A 25674-nucleotide genomic window follows, 5' to 3' on the forward strand; every position below is an offset into this window, starting at 1 on the left:
TTTTGATCAAATGTCTTAAAACTTTCCTAGTTTGTTTTCATTTAAAAAAAAATTTTTTTTTGAGACAGTGTCTCACTCTGTCACCCAGGCTGGAGTGCAATGGTACAGTCATGGCTCACACAGCCTCGATCTCCTAGGCTCAAGCGATCCTCCCACCTCAGTCTTCCAAGTAGCTGGGCCCACAAGTGCACACCACCAATGCTTGGCTAAGTTTTTGAAAATATTCTATAGAGACAGAGTCCCCCGATGTTGCCCAGTCTGGTCTCAAACTCCAGGGCTCAAGTGATCTTTCCACCTCGGCCTTCCAAAGTGCTGGGATTGCAAGTTTGAGCCATTGAGCCTGGGCTTTTCTATTTTAATTGAGTGTTTTTATCCTTTGACGTACTTGACAGGCTTCCCAAAGTCAAATTTCAAATTCTAAATTAAGTATTTTCGGCCTCAAACTAACCTTAGGTTATCCCAGAATGGCCCCTGGAAGCCTAAGAGAGACATTTATTTGATACATAAATTATACAGGAAACCTTTGCATTACATTTATATGAACATGTTATTAATATGTGTTTTAAAAGTATATGAGATTCCTAAAAATCTGATGTGTCTTTGTTTATGTTATCAGTCATAATTATGGCTACTATGTAAACTTGTTACAGACTACAGAAAAAAAACAAATTTCCTTGTCAATCACATCATTGTTGTAAACTCTTACCAGGTCTTTCACCATAGCCATTCTAAATCTTGTTGTTCATAGTAAATTGCTTTATTCTAATGTTACTAAATGATTTTTGCAAGCAAGTATAATCCTAAAGCATTGTGTCTTCAAAGAGGTTTATGAAAAGGACAAAAAGTCTCTGATACATACTCTGAAATACAGTCTTCTGTTGATTATTCAATTGGACTGAATAAGAACTTTAGAAACTCCAATGGTAAAACTGGACTTAAAATTGCTAATTTATCAAGTAGAACAAAACTTAATTACATGGGGTGGAACTGATTAGGACTGAAATGATTTTAATGGCTTTTTTGCTTGAAACATTGCTGACTTTTTATTATTACTTTCTTTCAGAGTTAAGAAAACTTTTTTTCTCTGCATTATCTGTAGTTTTATAGCAATTTGGTAACTTTTTGGTATATTTTGTGAGTAAAATTGAAAAATGTATCTTTATGTCTACCTGGTATCTCCAGAATTAGGAAACTATTCATGAGTATTGTTGTTTTATGGCAATATATTTATTTGTATAAGCTCAAGAGAACTCTGTTCTTGTAAAAGAACACACTTTTGGAAACATGGCTATTAAAAAGGATGTACATCGACCAGGCGTGGTGACTCACACCTGTAATTCTAGCACATCTAGAGGCCAAGGCAGGAGGATTGCTTGAGGCCAGGAGTTCAAGACCAACCTGGCCAACATGGTGAGACGTTGTCTTTAAATAAAAATTTTTTTAAAGTGAAAAAAAAAGGATGTACATTGTGTCAGTCAGGGTTCAAAGTGGGAAGCAGAACCAGTAAGAGATAATATATATCATCTATATATATGTGTGTGTGTTTGTGTTGTGTGTGTGTGTGTGTGTATATATATATATATATTTTTTTTTTTTTTTACTAAGAATTGGCTTATGCAATGGAGGAGGCTGGTTAAGCAAGTCCAAGGTCTGTAGGGCAGAGCAGTTGTAGACCCAGCTGCTGTTTGGAGTTTGACTCAGGGCATGCCCATCTCTTTATTATTATTTTTTTAATTTTTAATTTTTAAAAATAAAGACAGAGTTACACCATGTTGCCCAGGCTGATCTCAAACTCCCTCAAGCAGTCTGCCTGGCTCGGCCTCCTAAGGTGCTGGGATTACAGGGTTGATCCACTTTTCCAGGCCTAAATCTTTTTAAAAGGATTTCTACTGATTGAGTCAGGCTCACCCAGGATAATCTCCTTAGACCAATGTCAATTGACCAGGGACTTGAACTGAGCTGCAATCTCCTCACAGCAGTCCTAGATTAGTGTTTGATTAATGACTGGGAGAAGGTGGGTATATCGTACACAAGATTGCTGCATTCTCTTTAGTCCTAGTTTAGCCTAACCAAATTGACATTCAGGCCAGATATGGTGGCTCACGCCTATAATTCCAACACTTTTAGGAAGCTGAAGCAGGAGGATTGCTTGAGCCCAGGAGTTTGAGATGAGCCTGTGTAACATAGTAAGACACTGTCCCGACAAAATTTTTTTTTTTTTTTTTTTGAGACGGAGTCTAACTCTGTCGCCCAGGCTGGAGTGCAGTGGCCGGATCTCAGCTCGCTGCAAGCTCCGCCTCCCGGGTTTACGCCATTCTCCTGCCTCAGCCTCCCAAGTAGCTGGGACTACAGGCGCCCGCCACCTCGCCCGGCTAGTTTTTTGTATTTTTTAGTAGAGACGGGGTTTCACCGTGTTAGCCAGGATGGTCTCGATCTCCTGACCTCGTGATCCGCCCGTCTCGGCCTCCCAAAGTGCTGGGATTACAGGCTTGAGCCACCGTGCCCGGCGACAAAATATTTTTTAAAATTAGCCGATGTTGTGGTATGTGCCTGTAGTCCCAGCTACTCAGGCTGAGGTGGGAGGATCCCTTGGGCCCAGGAGTTTAAGGATGCAGTGAGCTATTGCTGTAGTCTCAGCAATGCACCAAGATGTAACAGTTTCTCATTGTCCGAGATAACACCTGGAGTTATCCTACCTCCAAGATGATTAAGGAGCGCAGACCCAAAGTTGAGTTTAGAGCGAACGTTTAATAAGCGAAAAAAGAAAGCTGTCTGCCAGCAGAGAGGGGGACCTGAATGGGGTGCTCCCTATGAGGCTGAGGTCCAGGGGTTTTATGGACTGGGAAGGGGAAGGAATGTGCTTTGTCCCCCAACCCCCCTACCCTGGAGCCTTGGCCTGGTACTAATCAGGAGCTGAAATGATGATTCATAGATGCTGCTTGGCTTGGCCCAGGACCTATCAGGAGCTGAAGTGAAAGCTTGGCCCTGAACCTTGGCCCGGGACCAATCAGGAGCTGAAGTGATGATTCCCGGAGCCGGATTTACAATCCAAATAAAGGAAAGTAGAGTGCCCACCGGAACGTACTGGAGCCTACTGTGCCCATGCCCACAAAAGGGAAATAAACTTTTCTTTTTTTCCTAGGAGCCCACTGAGTATACAATGGACAAAGGCATTTCTTTGTTCCTTTATGTGAGTGAGGAGGAGGTCTGTGCAAGTTTTTGTCCAAATGGGCCAGAGGTTTTTCTATCTGTGGAGCTGTGGGCATATCTCCAGTCACAACACCCTGTGCTAGTTCTCTTATCGGTGCCTGCAGCTTGAATTTTTTCCCAGGCTGCTTTTTATGTTAAGTGGGGATGAGGCACTGACCTATGGGCTGGGGGTTCTGTGAGGACCCTGCCCTTGCTATCTACCTAAGGCAAAAGCTAGCTGACTCCTTTCACCATGATGGTGCCGCGGCACTCCAGCAGCATTCCAGCCTGGACAACAGAGCGAGAGACCCTGTCTCTAAAAAATAACCCTAACAAATTGACATTAAAAAAACCTGTCTAATCTGTCATAGGACTAAAGTTTAAAAAAGAAAAGGTGGCATGGTGCAGTGGCTCACGCCTGTAATCCCAACACTTTGGGAGGCCGAGGTGGGTGGATCACCTGAGGTTAGGAGTTCAAGACCAGCCTGACCAACATGGAGAAACCCTGTCTCTACTAAAAAAAAAAAAAAAAAAAAAAAAAAAAAAAAAAAAAAAATTAGCTGAGTTTGGTGGTGCATGCCTGTAATCCCAACTACTCGGGAGGGCTTGAATCTGGGAGGTGGAGGTTGTGGTAAGCACTCCAGCCTAGGCAACAAGAGCAAAACTCTGTCTCAAAAAAAAAAAAAAAAAAAAAAAGTCACATTATTTATACAAGCATTTTATTTTCTACAGAAAGATAATTTGCTTTTACAAACTACCAGGAAGTTTTACTTGTTCATTCACTCACTTAAATGACATTTTAGAGCACCTCCTGTGTGCCAGACACAATAGTGTAGGCTGTACTCTCATTAAAACAAACAAAAAAAATTACGTAGCGACTGACACATAGAAGGTGCTCAAATATTTGTTGAATGAATATGCTGTTAACACACCAGTAGAATTTATTCACTTCCCTAATTTAATTTTGGCACAGTATTCTTGTAGGCTATTATTGTTAGATGTAGTATGCATTGTGCAGCTTCAAACAGCAAAATTGCACATCTTTCTCCCAGGGTACTCACTAAATGCACACACCTTAACTTGTTTGGTTTTGCCAAATAATTCCTGGAAGTGCTGTGTTAACAAATAGCAAATCTAGAAGCAAGATAAATTATATTGCTGATTAGTTACAATATTTATTTATAACTAATCCCCTAGGATGTCACTAGGGGACACTTGAAGACTTAATTCTCTTGCTGAGAGTGTTTCCATGAATCTGTTTTCCAACAGATCTAAATTTCCAGTCTTGCAGTTTTCCATAATTTGAAGATCCTGATTTCCGAAGGTCCCCTTCCAAGGAAAGGCAGTTAGGTTAAAAAAACATAAAACAGAAAACACGCCCCATTTATTCGAGTAATGAATTATTGTTGTGACAGGTAATCCTAATCCCTCGCAGCTCAGCAACTGCCTCTCCAGGCAACCTTCACCCAGGCCCTCCAGCTGGGGCCGCCACAGTTTCCATGGCGACGGCGTTGTTTCCACCCGGTCAGGGACCGCCCTTCTCCAGCTACTCGACTGAGAGCCGGTGGCGTTCCGGACGTTTCTCCCTCGATATCCCCCTTCCTTCCACCTGAGGAGAGGCTCTGACTGTCTCTCTCTCTCCCTGTCGTCTGCGCAACGGGGAAGTAGTGAGAAACAATCAGGTACTTGTTCTCTGCTTTTCTCTTCCTTTCCCTCCCAGGGCAGGTATCGCGATTTGGGTGCCAACTTAAACACTTTTTAAAGGCAGGAATCTCCAAATCCTGTAGGTATTCATGACAAATTTAGTTGTTATCACAGTACAATTTTTTTTTTTTTTTTGAGACGGAGTCTCGCTCTGTCGCCCAGGCTGGAGTGCGGTGGCGGGATCTCGGCTCACTGCAACCTCCGCCTCCCAGGTTCAAGCGATTCTTGTGACTCAGCCTCTGGAGTAGCTGGGATTACAGGCGCCCGCCACCACGCCCGGCTAATTTGTGTATTTTTAGTAGAGATGGGGTTTCACCATGTTGGCCAGGCTGGCTCGAACTCCCGACCTCAGGTGATCTGCCCGCCTCGGCCTCCCAAAGTGCTGGGATTACAGGCGTGAGCCACCGCGCCTGGCCCACAGTAAAATTTCTGAGCATTTACATGACATTTTTAGATTTGCCGTGCATTAAGTATGCCTATTTTTTGCTTGATCATAGCATCACTTTCTTGGAAGGCAGCAAGACTAAGATATCATATTGATGTTTAAGAACATTAATAATTGGCTGGGCGCAGTGGCTCACGCCTGTAATCCCAGCACTTTGGGAGGCCGAAGCGGGCAGATCATCTAAGGTCAGGAGTTCGAGACCAGCCTGGCCAACAAGGAGAAACCCTGTCTCTACTAAAAATACAAAAAAGTAGATGGGCGTGGTTGTGCGCCTGTAGTCCCAGCTACTCGGAAGGCTGAAGCAGGAGAACTACTTGAACCTGAGAGGTGGAGGTTGCAGTGAGCCAAGATCACGCCATTGCACACCAGCCTGGGCGACAGAGCAAGACTCTGTCTCAAAACAAAAACAAAACAACAACAACAAAAAAACACAAACCATTAATGATGTTAAATATCAGCTCTTACTGGGAAGGGGATCATCCCTTAACAACTGGATTTGTGGTGGTGGTGGTGATGGTGGTTTGCATCTAGGGAAAATTTTGAACCCAGAATGTTAGAGCTGTAGGGATATTTACAGAGCATCTAATTCAATTCCTTAATTTCATCCATTAGGAAACAAGCCCTAAAGGGGAACTGACTGGCTCATTGCTTCATAAGTGGGTTGTAGAGTTCTAACAGGAATCCCTGCCAACTTACCTCAACTGTCATTCTTTAGACTAATACCATACTTGGGAGGAAGATCCAAAAGTGTCTAGAATTTTATTTTTGGTATTGATATGTTAGATATGTTATGAATATATCGAGGCTTGCTGACATAATAATGGCTTTGTGAACTTTTTCTCCTCAGAGTACAGAGTATTTTAATCTTTGGGAGATCAAGATGTCAGATGCAAACAAAGCTGCCATTGCAGCAGAAAAGGAAGCTCTGAACTTGAAGTTATCCCCCATTGTCCATCTCCCAGAAAACATAGGCGTTGATACACCAACACAAAGTAAGCTGCTAAAATACAGAAGAACCAAGGAGCAACAGCAGAAAATTAATCAGTTAGTGTAAGTAGCATATTAGTAGATAATTCTTGCTTGGAATTCAAGTAAAATGATTAGTGTTCATATTCTTATAAAAAGTTTTAACTGTGGAGGTTGTTCATGGGTAAAATACTATTTTCAAGTTAATTAGAAAAACAATTGAAAAGTAATTGTAATGGTAGCAAATATTATACACTGTACACCGACAGACATTGTTCTTATCGCCTATACTTCTTACAACAGTCCTATAAGGTAGGTCCTATTGTTAGCTCCATTTTTTACATGAGTAAACTGAGGTATAGAGAATTTAAGTAACTTGCCTAAGGTTGCACAGCTGGGATTTGGACCTGGTTGGTCTGGTTCTAAAGTTCATATTCTTTAAGCACCACACTATTCCTCCTCTCCATGTATTATAACCATACTGATCCCTGAAAGTAAAATCAAATAACTGAACCTCTACAATTTGAACAAAGAGTTAATAAAATATCTTGAAACTACTTATATTTGAAATTTTTTTTGCTACAAAAGGAAACATAGTTCAACATCCTACTCACCCCCAACCCCCAATTTAGTGGAAATTAAAGCTAATTTAGGTACCTGCTGCCAAAGGCTGTGATGAGGTTGGTTCAGTTCAATTAGTTACTGAGAATTTCTGAGACACCTGATTCTGCTGGTTTCTAGGGATAAAAAAAAATACATGGATTTCATTTACAAAATTCCAAGCCAACACTTAAACTATAAAATGAGAATTTTCTCTCTGGTGGATTTCTGTTTCCCTTTCTACATTCTCTTTCCTTTCTTGGTTGGCCTCATTTAAAAACATTTTTTGCAGCTAAGTATCGTTGCCAATTTAATAATTTTAATTTTTGCTAATTTTACTTTCCTTACAATTAAGCAGGTCTATTAATCACATAACTTCTTTAACTTTACATTTGTATTAGTCCAGCAATTTACTCATATTTAAATATACATTTATAGGGTATATAAACTAATATCAGTGCATGTACTATTGGGGATGCTTACGTATTCAAGCCTTAGACAGAAAAAAAAAAAGATTACATGTCTGTAATCTCAGCATTTTGGGAGGCCACAGTGGGAGGACTGCTTGAGCCCAGGAATTTGAGATAAGTCTGAGCAAGGTAGTGAGACCCTCATCTCTACCAAAAAAAAAAAAAAAAAAATTAGCCAGGTGTGGTGGGGTGTGCCTGTGGTCCTAACTACTCGGGAGGCAGAGGCAGGAGTATTGGTTGAGCCTAGGAGGTCAAAGCTGTAGTGTGTGAGCTGTGATGGCATCATTGCACTCCCAGCAATGAGCAATGGAATGAGACCCTATCTCAAACAAGCAAACAAAAATAGTCTTAAAAAGAGAGACCGGGTGCAGTGGCTCACACCTGTAATCCTACCTCTTTGGGAGGCTGAGGTGGATGGGTTGCCTGAGGTCAGGAGTTCGAGACCAGCCTGGCCAACATGGTGAAACCCATCTCTACCAAAAATACAAAAAATTAGCTGGGTGTGGTGGCAGGTACCTGTAATCCCAGCTACTCAGGAGGTGGAGGCAGGAGAATCTCTTGAACCTGGGAGGGGGAGGTTGCAGTGAGCTGAGATCGCACCACTGCACTCCAGCCTGGGTGACAGAACGAGACTCCGTCTCAAAAAAAAAGAAAAAAGAAGAAAAAAGAGAGAGAGATGAAGTCCTCCTTCATTCCTAAGATTCTATTCAGTGTTTCAGTAGATTTAGAGTAGAGAAGGGAGTTCTCTAGGAATTATACATTGTTCCCTTTTTTTTTTTTTTTCTTTTGAGACAGGGTCTTGCTCTGTCACCCAGGCTGGAGTATAGTAGCACTCTCTCAGCTCACTGGAGCCTTCACCTCCTGGACTCTTGTGCTCCTCCCATCTTAGCCTCTCAAGTGGCTGGGACTACAGGCATGCACCACCACACCTGGCTAATTTTTTGTATTTTTTGAAGACACAGAATTTCGCCGTGTTGCCCAGTCTGGTCTCAAATTCCTGGGCTTAAGTGATCCATCTGCCTTGGCCTCCCAAAGTGCTGGAATTACAGGCATGAGCCACTGCATCAGGCCTAGCTTGTTTTTACTCCATAACTTTTCATTATCTTGCATTATCATGTTGAACTACTTGCAGTTTCACAAATATACTGTATTTCAAAAATATACAAATATACTGTATTACAGTTTATACACAAATAAACTGTATACAGTTTAGAGATGTGCTCTGCAATTTCCCTCACTGCACTGTCTGCCTGAATACTTATCCTAGTTCTTCCAGGTTTAGTTTATGGATCACCTCCTCTAGAAAGCCTTCTCCTAATCCCTTTCATGTACGCATTTCTCTCACATCAGTTTATTTAGCAGATAGTAAGTATCTGCTGTTACACAGATGCTTGTTACTGAGGAGACCATAGAAAACACAACAGATGGTGGCTCACGCCTGTAATCCCAGCACTTTGGGAGGCCGAGGTGGGTGAATCACCTGAGGTCAGGAGTACGAAGCCAATCTGACCAATATGGCGAAACGCTGTCTCTACTAAAAATACAAAAATTAGCCAGGCGTGGTGGTGGGCACCTGTAATCCCAGCTACTTGGGAGGCTGAGACATGAGAATAGCTTGAATTGGGGAGGTGGAGGTTACAGTGAACTGAGATCAAGCCGTTGCACTCCAGCCTGGCAACAGAGTGAGACTCCATCTCAAAAAAAAAAAAAAAAAGAAAAAAAAAAGAAAACATAACAGTCTTTAAGTCATTTGTATGCTAGTGAGAGGAAACAGGTAGTAAACATGTAAAAAACAAAAAGGGCATGTTAACCTTTTAGATGATGATAGATGCTATGAAGAAATAAGGCAGTGGGGCCAGGCGTGGTGGCTCATGCCTGTAATTCCAGCACTTTGGGAGGCTGAGGTGGGCAGATCGCAAGGTCAGGAGATCAAGACCATCCTGGCTAACACAGTGAAGCCCCGTCTCTACTAAAAAAAATACAAAAAATTAGCCGGGTGTGGTGGCCGGCACCTGTAGTCCCAGCTACTCGGGAGGCCGAGGCAGGAGAACCACTTGAACTTGGGAAGCGGAGCTTGCAGTGAGCCAAGATCATGCACTGCACTCCAGCATGGGTGACAGAGCAAGACTCCTTCTAAAAAAAAAAAAAAAAAAGGAAATAAGACAGTGGGATAGAGAAGATCTTCCCAGGAGCAGGAAAGGCCTGTGGAGGTAATATGTAAGTAGAGATCCAGAGAATGAGAAGACTGTCATCTAAGTAAATGTGAGAAAAGCTCTCTAGCAAAGGGGATAGCAAGCATGAAATCCCTGAAATATGAATGCTTTCAGTACATTCTAGGAACTGACAAAGGCCAACATCTCTAGAGTATCATGAGCCTGGGGAAAGGTAGTATCAGATGAAGATGGAGAGGGAGGTGGGAGCAGATAGTGTAGGGCCTTGTCGGCCATGACAAGGAATTCAGATTTTATTTTTAAGTCCAGTGGAAGCTACTAAAATGTTTCAATCAAGGAAGTGACATGGAACCTGATTTACATTTAAAAGATATCACTCCTGCTATTAAGAATAGACTGAGGTGGAGGGGAAGAGAGCAGGAATAGGGGGACACAAAGAGACCAGGGAGGATGCCACTACAGTAGCATAGTTGAGAACTTATGGTGGTTTGGATAAGGCTGGAGACAGTGGAGGAGGAAAGTAGGTTTAGAAGAGATGTGTGTCAGAGGCAGAATCAGTAGGATTTGCTGTTGAGTTAGCTTTGGTAGCTAGGTGGATAGTAGTGCCATTTATAGAGAACTGAGGAAGTCCAGGAGGTGGAGGTAAAAAGCAATAATTCTCTTTTGGAGCTTAAGTGCCTGTGTAACATTTAAAGGGAAATACATTAATAGCAGTTGGATATATAAGAGAAGTCTGGGCTGGAGATGTAAAAATTTGGGAGTCACCAGCATGTAGATGATTTTTAAAGCTATAGGGAGTTGTTGGAATCACAGAGAGAGCAAGAGCGAGAGCTAGGCAAGAGAGAACACAGGGGAGAGCACAAGTGAGCGAGTGAGCTAAGGAAGGCAAAAAGCCTAGGGCGAAAGGTTAGATGTGTGGAGAAAAGTCAACCAGCTGGTAGTGTAAGTATGACTGATAAGACAAGAGGAAAAGCAGAAGAGCAGGATGTCATAAGCACAGAGTATGTTGTAACACAATGTACTTTTATTTTATTTGTTGTCTTCTCCACTTTGGCATGCTTAAGGAGAGGGATCTCAACACGAATCACAGGGTTTGGCATGTTATTGTTGACGAATGAATGAGGGGATGAATGAATATTTAAGGAAGATCCTTGCCTTATTGTGCTTTATACAGATCTGTAAGTAGTACAACTTTTATTTTGGTGCTTAATTTAAAAATACTGCCTCAAAATTACCTGAAGCATAGTGCTGTATTAATACTGAGATAAGAATTGCTATGCATTTCTTTGGGAAAAATGCATTTTGAATTATTGGTTTTGTTTTATTTTTCCTGGATATGTTCACAATGTTAGGTTCATTTAAAAGAAAAAAAAAGTTACTTCAGTCAGCGCTCACTTTGCTAAACTTTACCTCTTACTGAATTGCACTTCTTTTTTTCCCTTCTCCTTATTAATAAGCTCATTCTTTGAAAACTAACTTTATCTTGTGTGTGTTTCTTTTGGCTACTTTCAAAAACTTTAAGTATATTTGGTTTATTCTCCTTGGATTTCAAACTCATTTTTAGCTGGCCAAAGGTCTAATGCAAAAACTTTCAGCCGGGCATGGTGGCTCAGGCCTGTAATCCCAGCACTTTGGGAGGCCAAGGTGGGAGGATCACGAGGTCAGGAGACTGAGACCATCCTGGCCAACATAGTGAAACACTGTCTCTACTAAAAATACAAAATTAGCTGGGCGTGGTGGTGCATGCCTGTAGTCCTAGCTACTCGGGAGGCTGAGGCAGGAGAATCACTTGAACCCGGGAGGTGGAGGTTGCAGTGAGCCGAGATGGCGCCACTGCACTCCAGCCTGGCAACAGAGCAAGACTCTGTCTCAAAAAACAAAAATACAAACAAAAAAACAAAACAAAAACAAACAAAACCAACAACCAAAAAAACCTTTCAGAAACCATTTTTAAAAAAATACCTGATAAAATTAAAGTTTTTTTAAAAAACTGGAAACATATCTTTCTGGATGGCCATGGACTTTGGGATTCTCCATCCTCTTGCTATCTACTCCTGTTAGATGATAGGAGCACAGACTTCCCTATTTCAAAGGTGGAATGAAGTCTGTGGGTAGAGGGAGTTCCTGGGGTGAGGTAGGATGTAAAGAGTCATGGGCAGAAGTGGGCCCCCTACTAGGACCAGTCCCTGGGAATGCTTGGCTGAGCCAGTAACATTTTGTAGCTTTCCAGAGTCTCAAGAAGGAGCCTGCCTTCTTCCTTGGCTACTACCTCACCTCTTGATTCAAGCCAGTTTCTCTCCTTTAGTGCATGTGGTTTCTCACCCAGTCATTTGAAATTATGAAGTTTTTATTTATTTATTTGATTTTATCACAAAATGTTTTTGTTTTAGTTTAGCTATGATTGTTCATGCTTTTGCCACTGCCCCCGCTCCTTTTTTTTCTGAGACAAGGTCTCACTCTTCTGCCCAGGCTGGAGTGCAGTGGTGGGATCTCTGTTTACTGCAACCTCTGCCTTCCTGGCTCAAGCAGTCCTCCCACCTCAGCCTCCTGAGTAGCTGGGTTTACAAGTGTGCGCCACTACACCTGGCTAATTTTTGTGTTTTTTGTAGAGACGAGGTCTCACCTTGTTGCCCAGGCTGGTCTTGAACTTAAGCGATCTACCTGCCTTGGCTTCCCAAAGTGCTGGGAGCCACTGTGCCCAGCCTGTTTATAATTGCTAATATACAAATCAAAAATAGTCAGGGAGTGAAAATGCTCACTTGTATGTTCTTCCCAGCTCTTTTTATTTATAGCCAGTAGGAGAAAACACACTCCAGAAATTGTTGCTATGTTAAAGGGTGGCATTTATATATAAAGAACAGGAAGTCAGGCATATTTATGTTGGGATAATTACAGTGCAAGGCTAACTATGACTAGTGCCAACTAGCATACCAAAGTATAAGGTAAATTCCTTGAAGGCAGCAATCACTGAGAGCTAGACTCTTTAGGGAGAAATGACGGATGAAGGGAAGCCTGGCCAAGGTCTTGAAGATTAACAAAGAAAGGAGGAGGATATCCAGGCACATTTTCTACTTCATGTTGACGGTGTGGCCTGCCCCTCCACACCTGCGGGCGTTTCTCGTTAGGTGGAATGAGACTTGAGAAAAGAAATGAGACACAGAGACAAAGTATAGAGAAAGAAAAAGTGGGCCCAGGGGACCAGCGCTCAGCTTACAGAGGACCCACGCCGGCACCGGTCTCTGAGTTCCCTTAGTATTTATTGATAATTATCTTTACCATCTTAAAGATAAGGGAGTGGCAGGACAATAGGATCATTGAAGGGAGAAAATTAGCAGTAAGTCAATGGATAAAGATCTCTGTGACATGAATAAGTTCAAAGGAAGATGCTGTGCCTTGATATGCATATGCAAACATCTCCATAAACCTTTTAGCAGCATTGCTCCACCAAGTCCCGCCAGCAAGTCCCACCTTATGCGGTTTTCTCCTATCTCAGTAAACAGAGCATATAATCGGGTCTCACATGGAGATGTTCCATTGCCCAGGGACGGGCAGCAAGCTGCCTTCAGGAACTTGTTTAACAAAGACACATCCTGCACAGCCCAAAATCCATTAAACCTTGAGTCACCACAGCACATGTCTCTTGCAAGGACAAGGTTGGGGGTAGGGTCACAGATTAACAGCATCTCAGATACAGAACAAAATGGAGTCTCTTATGTCTACTTCTTTCTATATAGACACAGTAACAGGTTGATCTCTCTTTTCCCCACATCGTGTGAGAAAGTCTTAGGAGTTTTAGTTTAGTACAGGTTTAGTAAGATTCAACAGGGAAATGAGGCTGCTCAAAAAGGCGAATTCAGTTTTAGGATACTTTAATAAATGTAGCATGTATAGGAAATGGGAGAAAAAATTTTCACTCTGCACTGGTCAAACATATGGAATTCTGGGGTCACACTTTAAAAGGGACTTTGAGTGTTCACTTTGGCAGCACATGCACAAAAATTGGAACAATACAGAGAAGATTGGTAAGGTGTCTGCGCAAGGATGACATACAAATTTGTGAGGTGTTCCACATAAAATAAAAAGAGGGACATTGATAAACCAGAATAGCTGCAGAGGTATCCTAGTCTATTTTTTATTACTATAACTGAATACTACAGACTGGATAATTTATGAAGAATAGAGGTTTAGGCCAGGTGTGGTGGCTCATACTTGTAATCCCAGCACTTTGGGAGGCCAAGGCGGGCAGATCATGAGGTCAGGAGTTCAAAACCAGCCTGGCCAAAACAGTGAAACCCCTTCTCTACTAAAAATACAAAAATTAGCCAGGCGTGATGGCAGGCACCTGTAATCCCAGTGACACAGGTGGTTGAGGCAGGAGAATCGCTTGAACCCGGGAGGCAGAGGTTACAGTGAGCTGAGATTGAGCCACTGCATTCCAGCTGGGTGATAGAGCTAGACTCTGTCTCACACACACAAAAAAATGTCTGGGTGTGGTGGCTCATGCCTGTAATCCCAGCACTTTGGGAGGCTGAGGCAGGAGGATCACCTGAGGTCGGGAGTTCAAGACCAGCCTGACCAACATGGAGAAACCCCATCTCTACTAAAAATACAAAATTAGCTGGGTGTAGTGGCACATGCCTGTAATCCCAGCTACTTGAGAGGCTGAGGCAGGAGAATCACTTGAACCCAGGAGGTGGAGGTTGCAGTGAGCCGAGATCATACCATTGCACTCCAGCCTGGGCAACAAGAGCAAAACTGTCTCAAAAAAAAAAAAAAAAAAAAAAAAGAATAGAGGTTTATTTAGTTCACAGTTCTAGAGATTGGGAAGTTCAAGAGCATAGTGCTGACATCTTGTAAGGGCCTTCTTGCTGAGTGATAACATGGTGGAAAGCATCACATGGTGAGAGGACAAGAGAGAGCTTGCTTTTATAACAAAGCTATTCCAATGATAATGAGCCCACACCTTTGATAGTGACATTGATCCAATCATGAGGGCACAGCCCTCATTAATCCATTAATTCATTCATGAGGACAGAGGCATTAAGTTTCCAACACGTGAACTTTTAGGGGACACATTTAAACCATAGCAAAAGGAGAGTGAGGAAATTTGAAGGAAGTTGATTCACTTAATTAGAGTATAGGCTCTGCCATCAATCAGGCCTGAGTTCATATACTATCTCTGCAGCTTATTAGCCATGTGAATTTGGCAAGTTATATAATTTATCTTCATGTTCCTATCTGTAATATGGAGATATAAATAGTGTGTATGTTTTAGGAATGTTGTGATAATTAAATGCACATAAAGATCTTAAGCCTATGCCTAAAACATAGTAAACTCATAAGAAACAGTAATTCATTGACAGGAATAATTAAAGGAACCAGATAAGTAAACATGGACAAAGAATATGACTTTTTCTGTATAGCTTCAGACACTAGAAGTTACAAAGATATAGCTCAATATAAGAAATTTGTTTCTAAGAATATGAGCTAGCTGGCCAGACATAGTGGCTTATGCCTGTAATCCCAGCACTTTGGGAGGCCAAGGCGGGGTGGATCATCAGAGGTCAGGAGTTCGAGACCAGACTATCCAATATGGTGAAACCCCGTCTCTACTAAAAACACAGAAATTAGCCAGGCGTGGTGGCATATGCCTATAATCTCAGCTACTTCGGAGGCTGAGGCAGGAGAATCACTGGAACCTGGGAGGCAGAGGCTGCAGTGATTAGAGATCACACCACTGCGCTTCAGTCGGGCAACTGAGCCAGACTCTGTCTCAAAAAAAAAAAAAAGAGTTTGCTAACAATAAATAGGGTTGCCTCAGAAAGTGATCATGGTAGTGGGGTGGGGGAACAGAGCAAGATGGTGTAACAGAAGGCTCCACTGAACATACCCCCCAACAGACACAAAATTTAACAACTGTCTACGCACAGTAAAACACCTTTGTAAGAACCAAAAATCAGATAAGCACTCACAATACCTTGTTTTAACTTCATATTACTGAAAGGGGCACTGAAGCGGGCGGGAAAGACCGTCTTGAATTGCTGACACCAATCACCTCCCATCCCAGCAGTGGCTGTGTGGCACGGAGAGAGAATCTGTGCACTTGGGGAGGGAGAGTGCAGTGATCATGAGACTTTGCATTGAACTCAATGCTGCCCTGACACAGTGGAAAGCAAAATTGAGCTGAACTCAGCTGATGCCTGGCCACAGAGGGAGCATATAGGCCAGCCCCAGGCAGAGGAGAATCGCACATCTCAGTTGTCAAAACTTGAGCTCTGGCAAGCCTCATCATGGAGTGCTAAAGTACCCTGGGGCCCTAAATAAACTTGAAAGGCAGTCTAGGCCACAAGGACTGCAACTCCTAGGTGAGTTCTAGTGCTGAGCTGAGCTCATATCCAGTGGACTGCAGGGGCACATGATCTACTGAGACACCAGCAGGTGCCATTAAGGGAGTACTTGTGCCACTCCTGTCCTAACCCCAACCCCAGGCTGCACAGTTTGCAGCTCCAAAAGAGACCCTTCCTTCCGTATGAAGAGAGGAGAGGGAAGAGCAAAGAGAATTTTGTCTTGCATCTGGGATACCAGCTCAGTCACAGTAGGATAGGGCACCAGCAGAGTCATGAGGTCCCCATTCTGGGACCTAGCTTCTGGATTGCATTTACTGGCACATCGTTGGCCAGAAGGGAAACTGCTGCCTTGAAGGGAAAGACACAGTCATAGCAGGACCCATCATTAACTGACTAAAGAGCCCTCGGGCCTTGAATAACCATCAGCAATACTCAGGTAGTACACTGTGGGCCTTGAGTGAGACTCTTGAGACAAGCTGGCTTGTCTGAAATTATCCAGGTAAGGCCAAGCACATTCACAGCTGTGTTGGCTATGGTGAGAGACGCCATCTGCTTGAAAAAAGCAGAGGAAAAAGTAAAGGGAAATTTGTCTTGCATCTTAGGTACCATGTAGGGCACAGTGGGGTAGAGCACCAAGTGGGCTCTTGGGGTCCCTGATTCTAGGTCTTGGCTCTTGTGGCATTTCTGGATCTGCCCTGGGCCAGAGGGGAGCCCACTGCCCTGAAGGGTGAGTCCCAGGCCAGGCAGCATTCACCACAAACTGACTGAAGAGCGCTTGGGCCTTAAGTGAGCATTGGGAGTAGCCTGGCAGGGATCCCTATGGGCCTGTGGTGTTGGTGGCCATGGGGTGAGGTTCCTCTGCCTGTGGAAAGGCGGGGGAAAAGTGGGAAGAACTGAGTCTCATGGTTCGAGTGCTAGCCCAGCGGCAGTATAATAAGACACCAGGTAGATTTCTAAGGTTTTTGACTCTAGTCCGTAGCTCCCAGTTGGGATCTCTGGACCCACCTGGGGTTTGTGGAACTCACCACCTGAAAGGGAGGGACAGAAGCCTGTCTTGCTTCACCACCTGCAGATTGTAGAGACCTACGGCTTTGAGTGAACATAGGTGGTAGCCAGGTAGTGGATACAGTGGGTCTTGGGCAAGACCCAGTGCTATGCTGGCTTCAGATCTGACCCAGCACGGTTGAGTGGTGGTGGCCATAGTAGTGCTTATGTCATCCCACCTCCAGCTCCAGGCAGCCCAGCACACAGAGAGAGGCTGTGAATGTTTGGGAGAGAGTAAGGGGGAAAAAAAAAAAAGAGTTTCTGCCTGGTAATCCAGAGAATACTTCTGAATCTTATCCATGACCACAAAGTGATACTTGTATGAGTCTGCAAGAACCACGATGTTACTGGGCTTGGGGTGCCCCCTAATGCAGAGATGGCTTAGATCACAACACCCAAGTCCCTTCAAATACCTGGAAAGCCTTCCTAAGAAGGACAGATACAAATAAGCCCAGACTGCGAAGACTACAGTAAGTACCTAACTCTTCAGTGCCCAGACACTGAGGAACTTCTACAAGCATCAACGCCATCCAGAAAAACATCACCTCACCAAACTAAATAAGGCACTAGGAACTAATCCTGGAGAAACAAAGATATGTCACCTTTCAGACAGATAATTCAAAATAGCAGTTTTGTGGAGACTCAAAGAAATTCGAGATAACACAGAGAAAGAATTTCAAACTATATCAGATAAACGTAAGGAGATTGAAATAATTAAAAATCAAGCAGAAATTCTGGAGTTGAAAAATGCAATCGAAATACTGAAGAATGGATCAGCGTTCTTTTAATAGCAGTTTTAATGACAGAATTGATCAAGCAGAAAGAATTAGCGAACTTGAAGACAGGCTATTTGAAAATACACAGAGGGGACAAAAAAAAAAAAAAAAAAAAGAATAAAGAAGAATGAAACATGCCTACAAGATCTAGAAAATAGCCTCCAAAGGGCAAATCTAAGAGTAATTGACCTTAAAGAGGAGGTAGAGAAAGAGACAGGATAGAAGGTTTATTCAAAGAGATAATATCAGAAAACTTCCCAAACCTTGAAAAAGATAATTGACATTCAAGTACAAGAAGGTTATAGAACACCAAGCAGATTTAACATTTAACCCAAAGAAGATGACCTCAAGAATTTTTTTTTTTTTTTTTTTTTTTTGAGATAGAGTGGAGTCTTGCTCTGTCACCCAGGCTAGAGTACAGTGGTGCGATCTCAGCTCACTGCAACCTCTGCCTCCTGGGTTCAAGTGATTCTTCTGCCCCAGCCTCCTGAGTAGCTGGGATTACAGGCACATGCCACCACACCCTGCTAATTTTTTTGTATTTTTAGTAGAGATGGGGTTTTGCCATGTTGGCCAGGTTGGTCTCGAACTCCTAACCTCAAGTTATCCACCTCCCTCAGCCTCCTAAAGTGCTGGGATTACAGACATGAGCCACCACACCTGGCCCCTCAAAGCATTTAATAATCAAACTCCCAAAGCTCAAAGAGAAAGAAAGGATCCTAAAAGCAGCAGGAGAAACAAATAACATACAATGGAACTCCAGTATGTCTGGCAGCAGACCTCAGTGGAAACCTTACAAGCCAAGAGAGAGTGGAATGAGATATTTAAAGTGCTGAAGGAACCTTAGATTACTGCATCTGGAAAAAATATGCTTTAAACATGAAAGAGAAATAAAGACTTTCCTAGACAAACAAAAGCTAAAGGATTTCATCAACATCAGACCTGTCTTACAAGAAATGCTGAAGAAAGTACTTCAATCAGAAAGAAAAGGATATTAATGAGCAGTAAGAAATCATCTGAAAGTACAAAACTCACTGGTAATATTAAGTACAGAGAAAAAACACAGAATATAACACTGTAACTGTGGTATGTAAACTACTCTTAAGTAGAAAGACTAAAAGATGAGCCAATCAAAATAATAACTATAACAATTTTTCAAGACATAGACAGTACAGGTGCCAAGCAATGGGCTTCTCTCAGGACATCTGGCATAAGTGCTGCAAGACAGGGGCAAGAGTAAGCCCTCCCACAAGAAGTGGAAGTATTATCTGGAGTGCCCCGCTGCCAACAACAAGATTGGCCCCCGCTGCGTCCCCACAGTCCGTGTGCAGGGACATAACAAGAAATACCGTACCTTGAGGTTGGATGTAGGGAATTTCTCCTAGGGCTCAGAGTGTTGTAGATACAAAACAAGGATTATCAATGTTGTCTACAATGTGTCCAATAACAAACTGGTCCATACCAAGATGCTGTTGAAGAACTGCATCATGCTCAGTGACAGCACACTCTACTGACAGTGGTGCAAGTCCCAGTGTGCATTGTCCCTGGGCAGCAAGAAGGGGGCCAAGCTGACTCCTGAGGAGGAAGAGATTTTAAATAAAAAACAATCTAAAAAAATTTAGAAGAAAAATATGATGAAAAGAAAAAGAATGCCAAAATCAGCAGTCTTCTGGAGGAACAGTTCCAGCAGGGCAGGCGTCTTGAGTGCATCACATCAAGGCCAGAACAGTGGGGCCCAGCAGATGGCTATGTGCTAGAGGCCTGGGAGTTGGAGTTTTATCTTTGGAAAATCAAGGCCCAGGAAGGCAAATAAATCCTCATCCTTTCTCTCTTTGCTTATGTAATAAAGGTGTTTATTGTTCTGTAACAAGAAAAAAAAAGACATAGAAAGTATAATAAGATATAAATAGAAACAACAAAAAGTTAAAAAGCAGGGTGATGAAATCAAGGTGTGTAGAGTTTTTATTACTGGCTGGGCACGGTGACTCATGCCTGTAATTCCAGCACTTTCGGGTGCTGAGGCAGGTGGATCACTTGAGTCCAGGAGTTGGAGACCAGCCTAGGCAACATACAGAAACCCTATCTCTACAAAAAATACAAAAAGTTAGCTGGGCATGGTGGTGCAAGCCTGTAGTTCCAGTTACTCAGGAGGCTGAGGCAGGAGGATTGCTTGAGCCCAGGAGGCAGAGGTTACAATGAGCCAAGATCATACCACTGTACTCCAGCTCAGGTGTCAGAATGAGACCTTGTCTAGGAAAAGAAAAAAATTATTACTTTTCTTCTTTTTGCTTATTTGTTTGTTATCCAAGCAATATTAAGTTGTTATCAGCATAAAATAATGGGTTATAAGATAGTATTTGCAAACCTCATGGTAGCCTCACAATGGATACACAAAAAATAAAAAGCAAGAAATTAGATCATACCACCAGAGAAAATCACCTTCAGTAAAGGAAGACAGGAAGGAAGGAAAGAAGGAAGAGAAGATCACAAAACCAGAAAACAAATAACAAAATGGCAGGAGTAAGTCCTGCCATTACACTGAATGTAAATGGCTTAAACTTTCCAATTAAAAGACACAGAATGGCTGAATGGATAAAAAAACAAGACCCAGGCCAGGCATGGTGGCTCACTCCTATAATCCCAACACTTTGGAAGGCTGAGGCAGGTGGCTTACTGGAGGTCAGGAGTTCAAGACCAGCCTGGCCAACATGTTGAAACCCTGTCTCTTCTAAAAATACAAAATTAGCTGGGTGTAGTGGTGTGTGCCTGTAATTCTAGCTACTTGGGAGGCTGAGGCGAGAGAATTGCTTGAACCTGGGAGGCAGGGGTTGCAGTGAGCCAAGGTTGCACCATTGCACTCCAGCCTGGGCAAAAATAGTGAAACTCCATCTCAAAAACAAAGAAACAACAAAAAAACAAGACCCAAACACACTTCACCTATAAAGACATTGCATAGACTGAAAATAAAGGAACAGAAAAAGATATTCCAGGCCAGTGGAAACCAAGTAAGAGTGGGAGTAGCTATACTTACATCAGACAAAATAGATTTCAAGACAAAATTTTAAGAAGAGACAAGGTAATTACATGATGATAAAGTGGTCAATTCATCAAGAGGATATGACAGTTATAAATATATATGCACTTAACACTGGAGCACCCAGATATATAAAGCAAATATTATTCAAGCTAAAGAGAGAGATAGACCTCAATACAATAATGGCTGGAGACTTCAACAACCCATTTTCAGCATTGGACAGATCTTCCAGACAGAAAGTCAACAAACATTAGACTTAATTTGCACGATAGACCAAATGGACATAGCAGATATTTTCAGAACATTTCCTCCAACAACTGCAGAATACACATTTTCTCCTGAGAACATGAATCATTATCAAGGATAGACCATATGTTAGGTCACGAAACTAGTCTTAAAACATTCAAAAAATTTGAAATAATATCAAGCACCTTCTCTGACCACAGTGGAATAAAACTAGAAATCAATAACAAGAGGAATTTTGGAAACTATACAAATACATGGAAATTAAAAAATATGCTTTGAGTGACCAGTGAGTCAATGAAGAAATTAAGAAGGAAATTGAAAATTTTCTTGAGACAAATGATAATGGAACGCAACATACGAAAACTTATGGGATACAGTGAAAGCAGTACTAAAAGAGAAATTTATAGCTGTAAGTGCCTACATCAACAAAGAAGAAAAACTTCAAATAAATAACCTAGTGTTGCATCTTAACAAATGACAAAACAAGAGCAAACCAAACCAAAATTAGCTGAAGAAAATAAATAATAAAGATCAGAGGAGAAATAAATGACATTGGAATGAAGAAAACAATACAAAAGATGAATGAAATAGAAAGTTGATTTTTTTTGAAAAGTTAAACAAAATAGACAAACCTTTAACCAGACTAAGAAAAAAAGAGAGAGGATCCAAATAAATAAAATCAGAGATGAAAAAGGAGACATTACAATTGATACTGCAGAAATTCAAAGGATCATTAGTGGCTATGATGAGCAACTGTATGCCAATAAATTGGAATATCTAGAAGAAATGGATAAATTTGTAGACACATACAACCTACAAAGATTGAACCATGAAGAAATCCAAAACCTGAACAGACCAATAACAAGTAATGAGATTGAAGCCATAATAAAACGTCTTCCAGCAAAAAAAGCCCAGACCCCAATGACTTCACTGCTGAAGTCAATATTAAACATTTAAAGAGGAACTAATACCAATGCTACTTAACTAGTCTGCAAAATAGAGGAGGGAATACTTCCAAACTCATTTTTTGAGGCCAGTATTACCCTGATACCAAAACCAGACAAAGATACATCAAAAAAAGGAAACTGTAGGCCAGTATCACAGATGAATATTGATACAAAAATCCTCAACAAAATACTAGCAAAACAAATTCAACACCACATTAAAAAGGTCATTCATCGGCCAGGCGCAATAGCTCATGCCTGTAATCCCAGCACTGTGGGAGGCTGAGGCAGGTGGATCACCTGTGGTCAGGAGTTTGAGACCAGCCTGGCCAACATGGTGAAACCTCATCTCTACTAAAAATACAAAAATTAGCTGGTGTGGTGGTGGGCACCTGTAATGCCAGCTATTTGGGAGGCTAAGACAGGAGAATTGCTTAGAACCCAGATGGCACAGGAGAATTGCTTAGAACCCGGATGGCAGAGGTTACAGTGAGTGAAGATCATGCCACTGCACTCCAGCCTGGGCAACAAAGAGCAAAACTCTGCCTCAAAAAAAAAAAAAAAAAAAAAAAAAAAAGAAAGAAAGAAAAAGAAATTGAAAAGTCCAGAAAGTAATGGAAAGATATTCCATGTTCATGGATTAGCAGAATTAATATTGTTTTTTATTTATTTATTTAATTTTTTTTTTGAGATGGAGTTTCACTCTTGTTGCCCAGGCTGGAGTGTAATGGCACGATCTCGGCTCACCGCAACCTCCGCCTCCCAGGTTCAAGCGATTCTCCTGCTTCAGCCTCCGGAGTAGCTGGGATTACAGGAATGTGCCACCACGCCCAGCTAATTTTGTATTTTTAGTAGAGATGGGGTTTCTCCATGTTGGTCAGGCTGGTCTCAAACTCCTGACCTCAGGTAATCTGCCTGCCTCGGCCTCCCAAAGCGCTGGGATTATAGACGTGAGCCACCGTGCCTGGCCCAACAGAATTAATATTGTTAAAGTGTCTTTACTACCCCCCAAATATCTACAGATTCAATGCAATCTCTATCAAAATACCAATGACATTCTTCACAGATATAGAAGAAACAATCCTAGGCCGGGTGCACTGGCTCACGCCTGTAATCCCAGCACTTTGGGAGGCCAAGGCGCGTGGATCACCTGAGGTCAGGAGTTCGAGACCAGCCTGACCAAAATGGAGAAACCCTATCTCTACTACAAATACAAAATTAACTGGGCATGGCGCTGCATGCCTGTAATCCCAGCTACTCAAGAGGCTGAGGCAGGAGAATCGCTTGAACCCAGGAGGCGGAGGTTGCGGTGAGCCGAGATTGTGCTATTGCACTCCAGCCTAGGCAACAAGAGTGAAACAGTGTCTCAAAAGAGAAAAAAAAGACTTAAATCTAAGGCTATGAAACTACTACAAGAAAACAACTGGGTGAAACTCTCCAGAATATTGGAGTGGGCAAAGATTTCTTGAGTAATACCCCACGAATATAGGCAACAAAAGCAAAAATAGACAAATGGGATCATATCAAGTTAAAAAGCTTCCTCACAGCAAAGGAAATAACGTGATGAGACAACCCATAGAATGGGAAAAAATATTTGCAAACTACCCATCTGACAAGGGATTAATAACCATAATATATAAAGAGCTCTAACAACTCTAATAGTTTGGATGTGTGACCCCACTGAAATCTCATGTTGAATTGTATTCCTCAGTTTTGGAGGTGGGGCCTGGTGGGAGGTGATTGGATCATGGGGGTAGATTTCTCATAAATGGTTAAGCACCATCCCCTTGATGCTGTCCTCACGATAGTGAGTTCTGGTGAGATCTGGTTGCTTCAAAGTGTGCCTCCCATCCCTGCTCTTGCTTCTGCTCTCACCATGTGACATGCCTGCTCTTCCTTCACCTTCCACCATGATTATAAGCTTCCTGAGGCCTCCCCAACAGCAGATGCTGCTATGCTTCCTGTGCAGCCTACAGAACCAGGAGCCAATTAAACCTCTTTTCTTTATAAATTACCGAGACTCAGGTATTTCTCTCTTTTTTAAAAATTTCCTTTTTTTTTTTTTTTGGAAGCAAAGTCTCACTATGTTGCCCAGTCTAGTTTCAAACTCTTGGGCTCAAGCATGAGTTTGAGCCCTCCTGCCATGGCCTCCCAAAGGACTGGAATTACAGGCATGAGTCACCACACCTGTCTTAGTTATTTATAGCAATGCAAGAATGGCCTAATACAAACTCTATAGGAAAAAAAAAATCTAATAATCCGATTTAAAAATAGGCAAAAGATCTAAATAGACATTTCTCAAAAGAAGATATGAAAATAGCAAACAGGGGTGGATCACCTGAGGTCAGGAGTTCGAGACTAGCCTGGCCAACATGGTGAAACCCTGTCTCTACTAAAAATACAAAAATTAGCTGGGCGTGGTGGTGAGTGTCTGTAATCCCAGCTACTCAGGAGGCTGAGGCAGGAGAATCACTTGAACCTGGGAGGCAGAGGTTGCAGTGAGCTGAGATCGTGCCACCCGCACCCCAACCTGGGTGACAGAGTGAGACTCTGTCAAAAAAAAAAAAAAAAAAAAAAAAAAAAAAAGGCCAGGCACGGTGCTCATGCCTGTAATCCCAGCACTTTGGGAGGTCGAGGTGAGTGAATCACGAGGTCAGAAAATTGAGACCATACTGGCCAACATAGTGAAACCCCGTCTCTACTAAAAATACAAAAATTAGCTGGGTGTGGTGGCACGCACCTGTAGTCCCAGCTACTTGGGAGGCTGAGGCAGAATAGCTTGAACCAGGGAGTCAGAGGTTGCAGTGAGCTGAGATCACGCCACCACGCTCCAGACTGGCGACAGAGCCAGACTCCATCTCAAAAAACAAAAACAAAACAAACAAACAAAAAACAAACAAAAAAATGATTTGGAAACAACCTAAGTGTCCATAAACAGATGAATGGGCTGCTCTGTCTATGGAGTAGCCATTCTTTTGTTTCTTTACTTCTCTAATAAACTTGCTTTAAAAAAGAAAACAAAACAAAAACAAAGAAGCCAGATGAATGGATAAAGAAAATGTGGTACACATAAATGTATACACATAATGGAGTACCATTCAGCCATAAAAAAGAATGAGAACCTATCATTTGCAAAAACGTGGCTGGTCATTATGTTAAGTGAAATAAGGCAGGCACAGAAAGACAAACATTGCATGCTTTCACTTATCTGTGGGCACTGAAAATTAAACTCATTCACTTATCTGTGGGTGCTAAAAATTAAACTCTTTGAATTCATGGAGATAGATTATAGAAGGATGGTTACCAGAGACTGTGAAGGGTAGTGGGGGAGATGAGGGGAGGGAATTGGGGATGGTTGATGGGTACAAAAAGAGAAAAAGGGCTGGGCATGGCGGCTCACGTCTGTAATCCCAGCACTTTGGGAGGCCGAGGCAGGTGGATCACTTGAAGTCAGGAGTTTGAGACCAGCCTGGCCAACATGATGAAACCCCATCTCTACTAAAAATACAAAAAATTAGCCGGGCCTGGTAGCCTGAGCCTATAATCCCAGCTACTTGGGAGGCTGAGGCAGGAGAATCACTTGAACTGGGTGGCAGAGGTTTTGGTGAGTTGAGGTCATGCCACTGCACTCCAGCCTGGGGGACAGAGCGAGACTCTTGTCTCAAAAAAAAAAGAGACATAGTATTTGCTAGCATGACAGGGTAACTATAATAAAAAATAATTTAATTGTACATTTTA

General features: G+C 42.3%; 1 protein-coding gene, 1 non-coding gene and 1 pseudogene across 12 annotated transcripts in view; all 3 read left to right on the forward strand.

Moving 5' to 3' along the window:
* The window catches only part of DNAH12 (dynein axonemal heavy chain 12), a 247789-nt gene that overhangs the window by 7431 nt on the left and 214684 nt on the right, over nucleotides 1–25674 (forward strand). For 10 of the 11 annotated variants that reach the window (XR_012090615.1, XR_012090616.1, XM_073010001.1 and 7 more), the window contains exon 3: nucleotides 6186–6388. Coding sequence is in view for 9 of the 11 variants with exons in the window: in XM_073010001.1 (XP_072866102.1) it covers nucleotides 6186–6388 (203 nt within the window). In the remaining 2 variants the exon portion in view is untranslated. Of the gene's footprint in view, nucleotides 1–3786; nucleotides 4872–6185; nucleotides 6389–25674 lie in introns of those variants that run through there. The other variant, XM_073010006.1, reaches the window with a different exon arrangement.
* Nucleotides 13515–13621, forward strand: LOC119625989 (U6 spliceosomal RNA). Its single transcript, XR_005242202.1, has one exon. It is a non-coding gene; the product is annotated as a U6 spliceosomal RNA (small nuclear RNA).
* On the forward strand, nucleotides 18198–21569 carry LOC140709785 (small ribosomal subunit protein eS8 pseudogene; annotated as a pseudogene).

Source organism: Chlorocebus sabaeus, chromosome 22 (genome assembly GCF_047675955.1).
Source record: "Chlorocebus sabaeus isolate Y175 chromosome 22, mChlSab1.0.hap1, whole genome shotgun sequence".
Taxonomy (NCBI): Eukaryota; Metazoa; Chordata; class Mammalia; order Primates; family Cercopithecidae; genus Chlorocebus; species Chlorocebus sabaeus.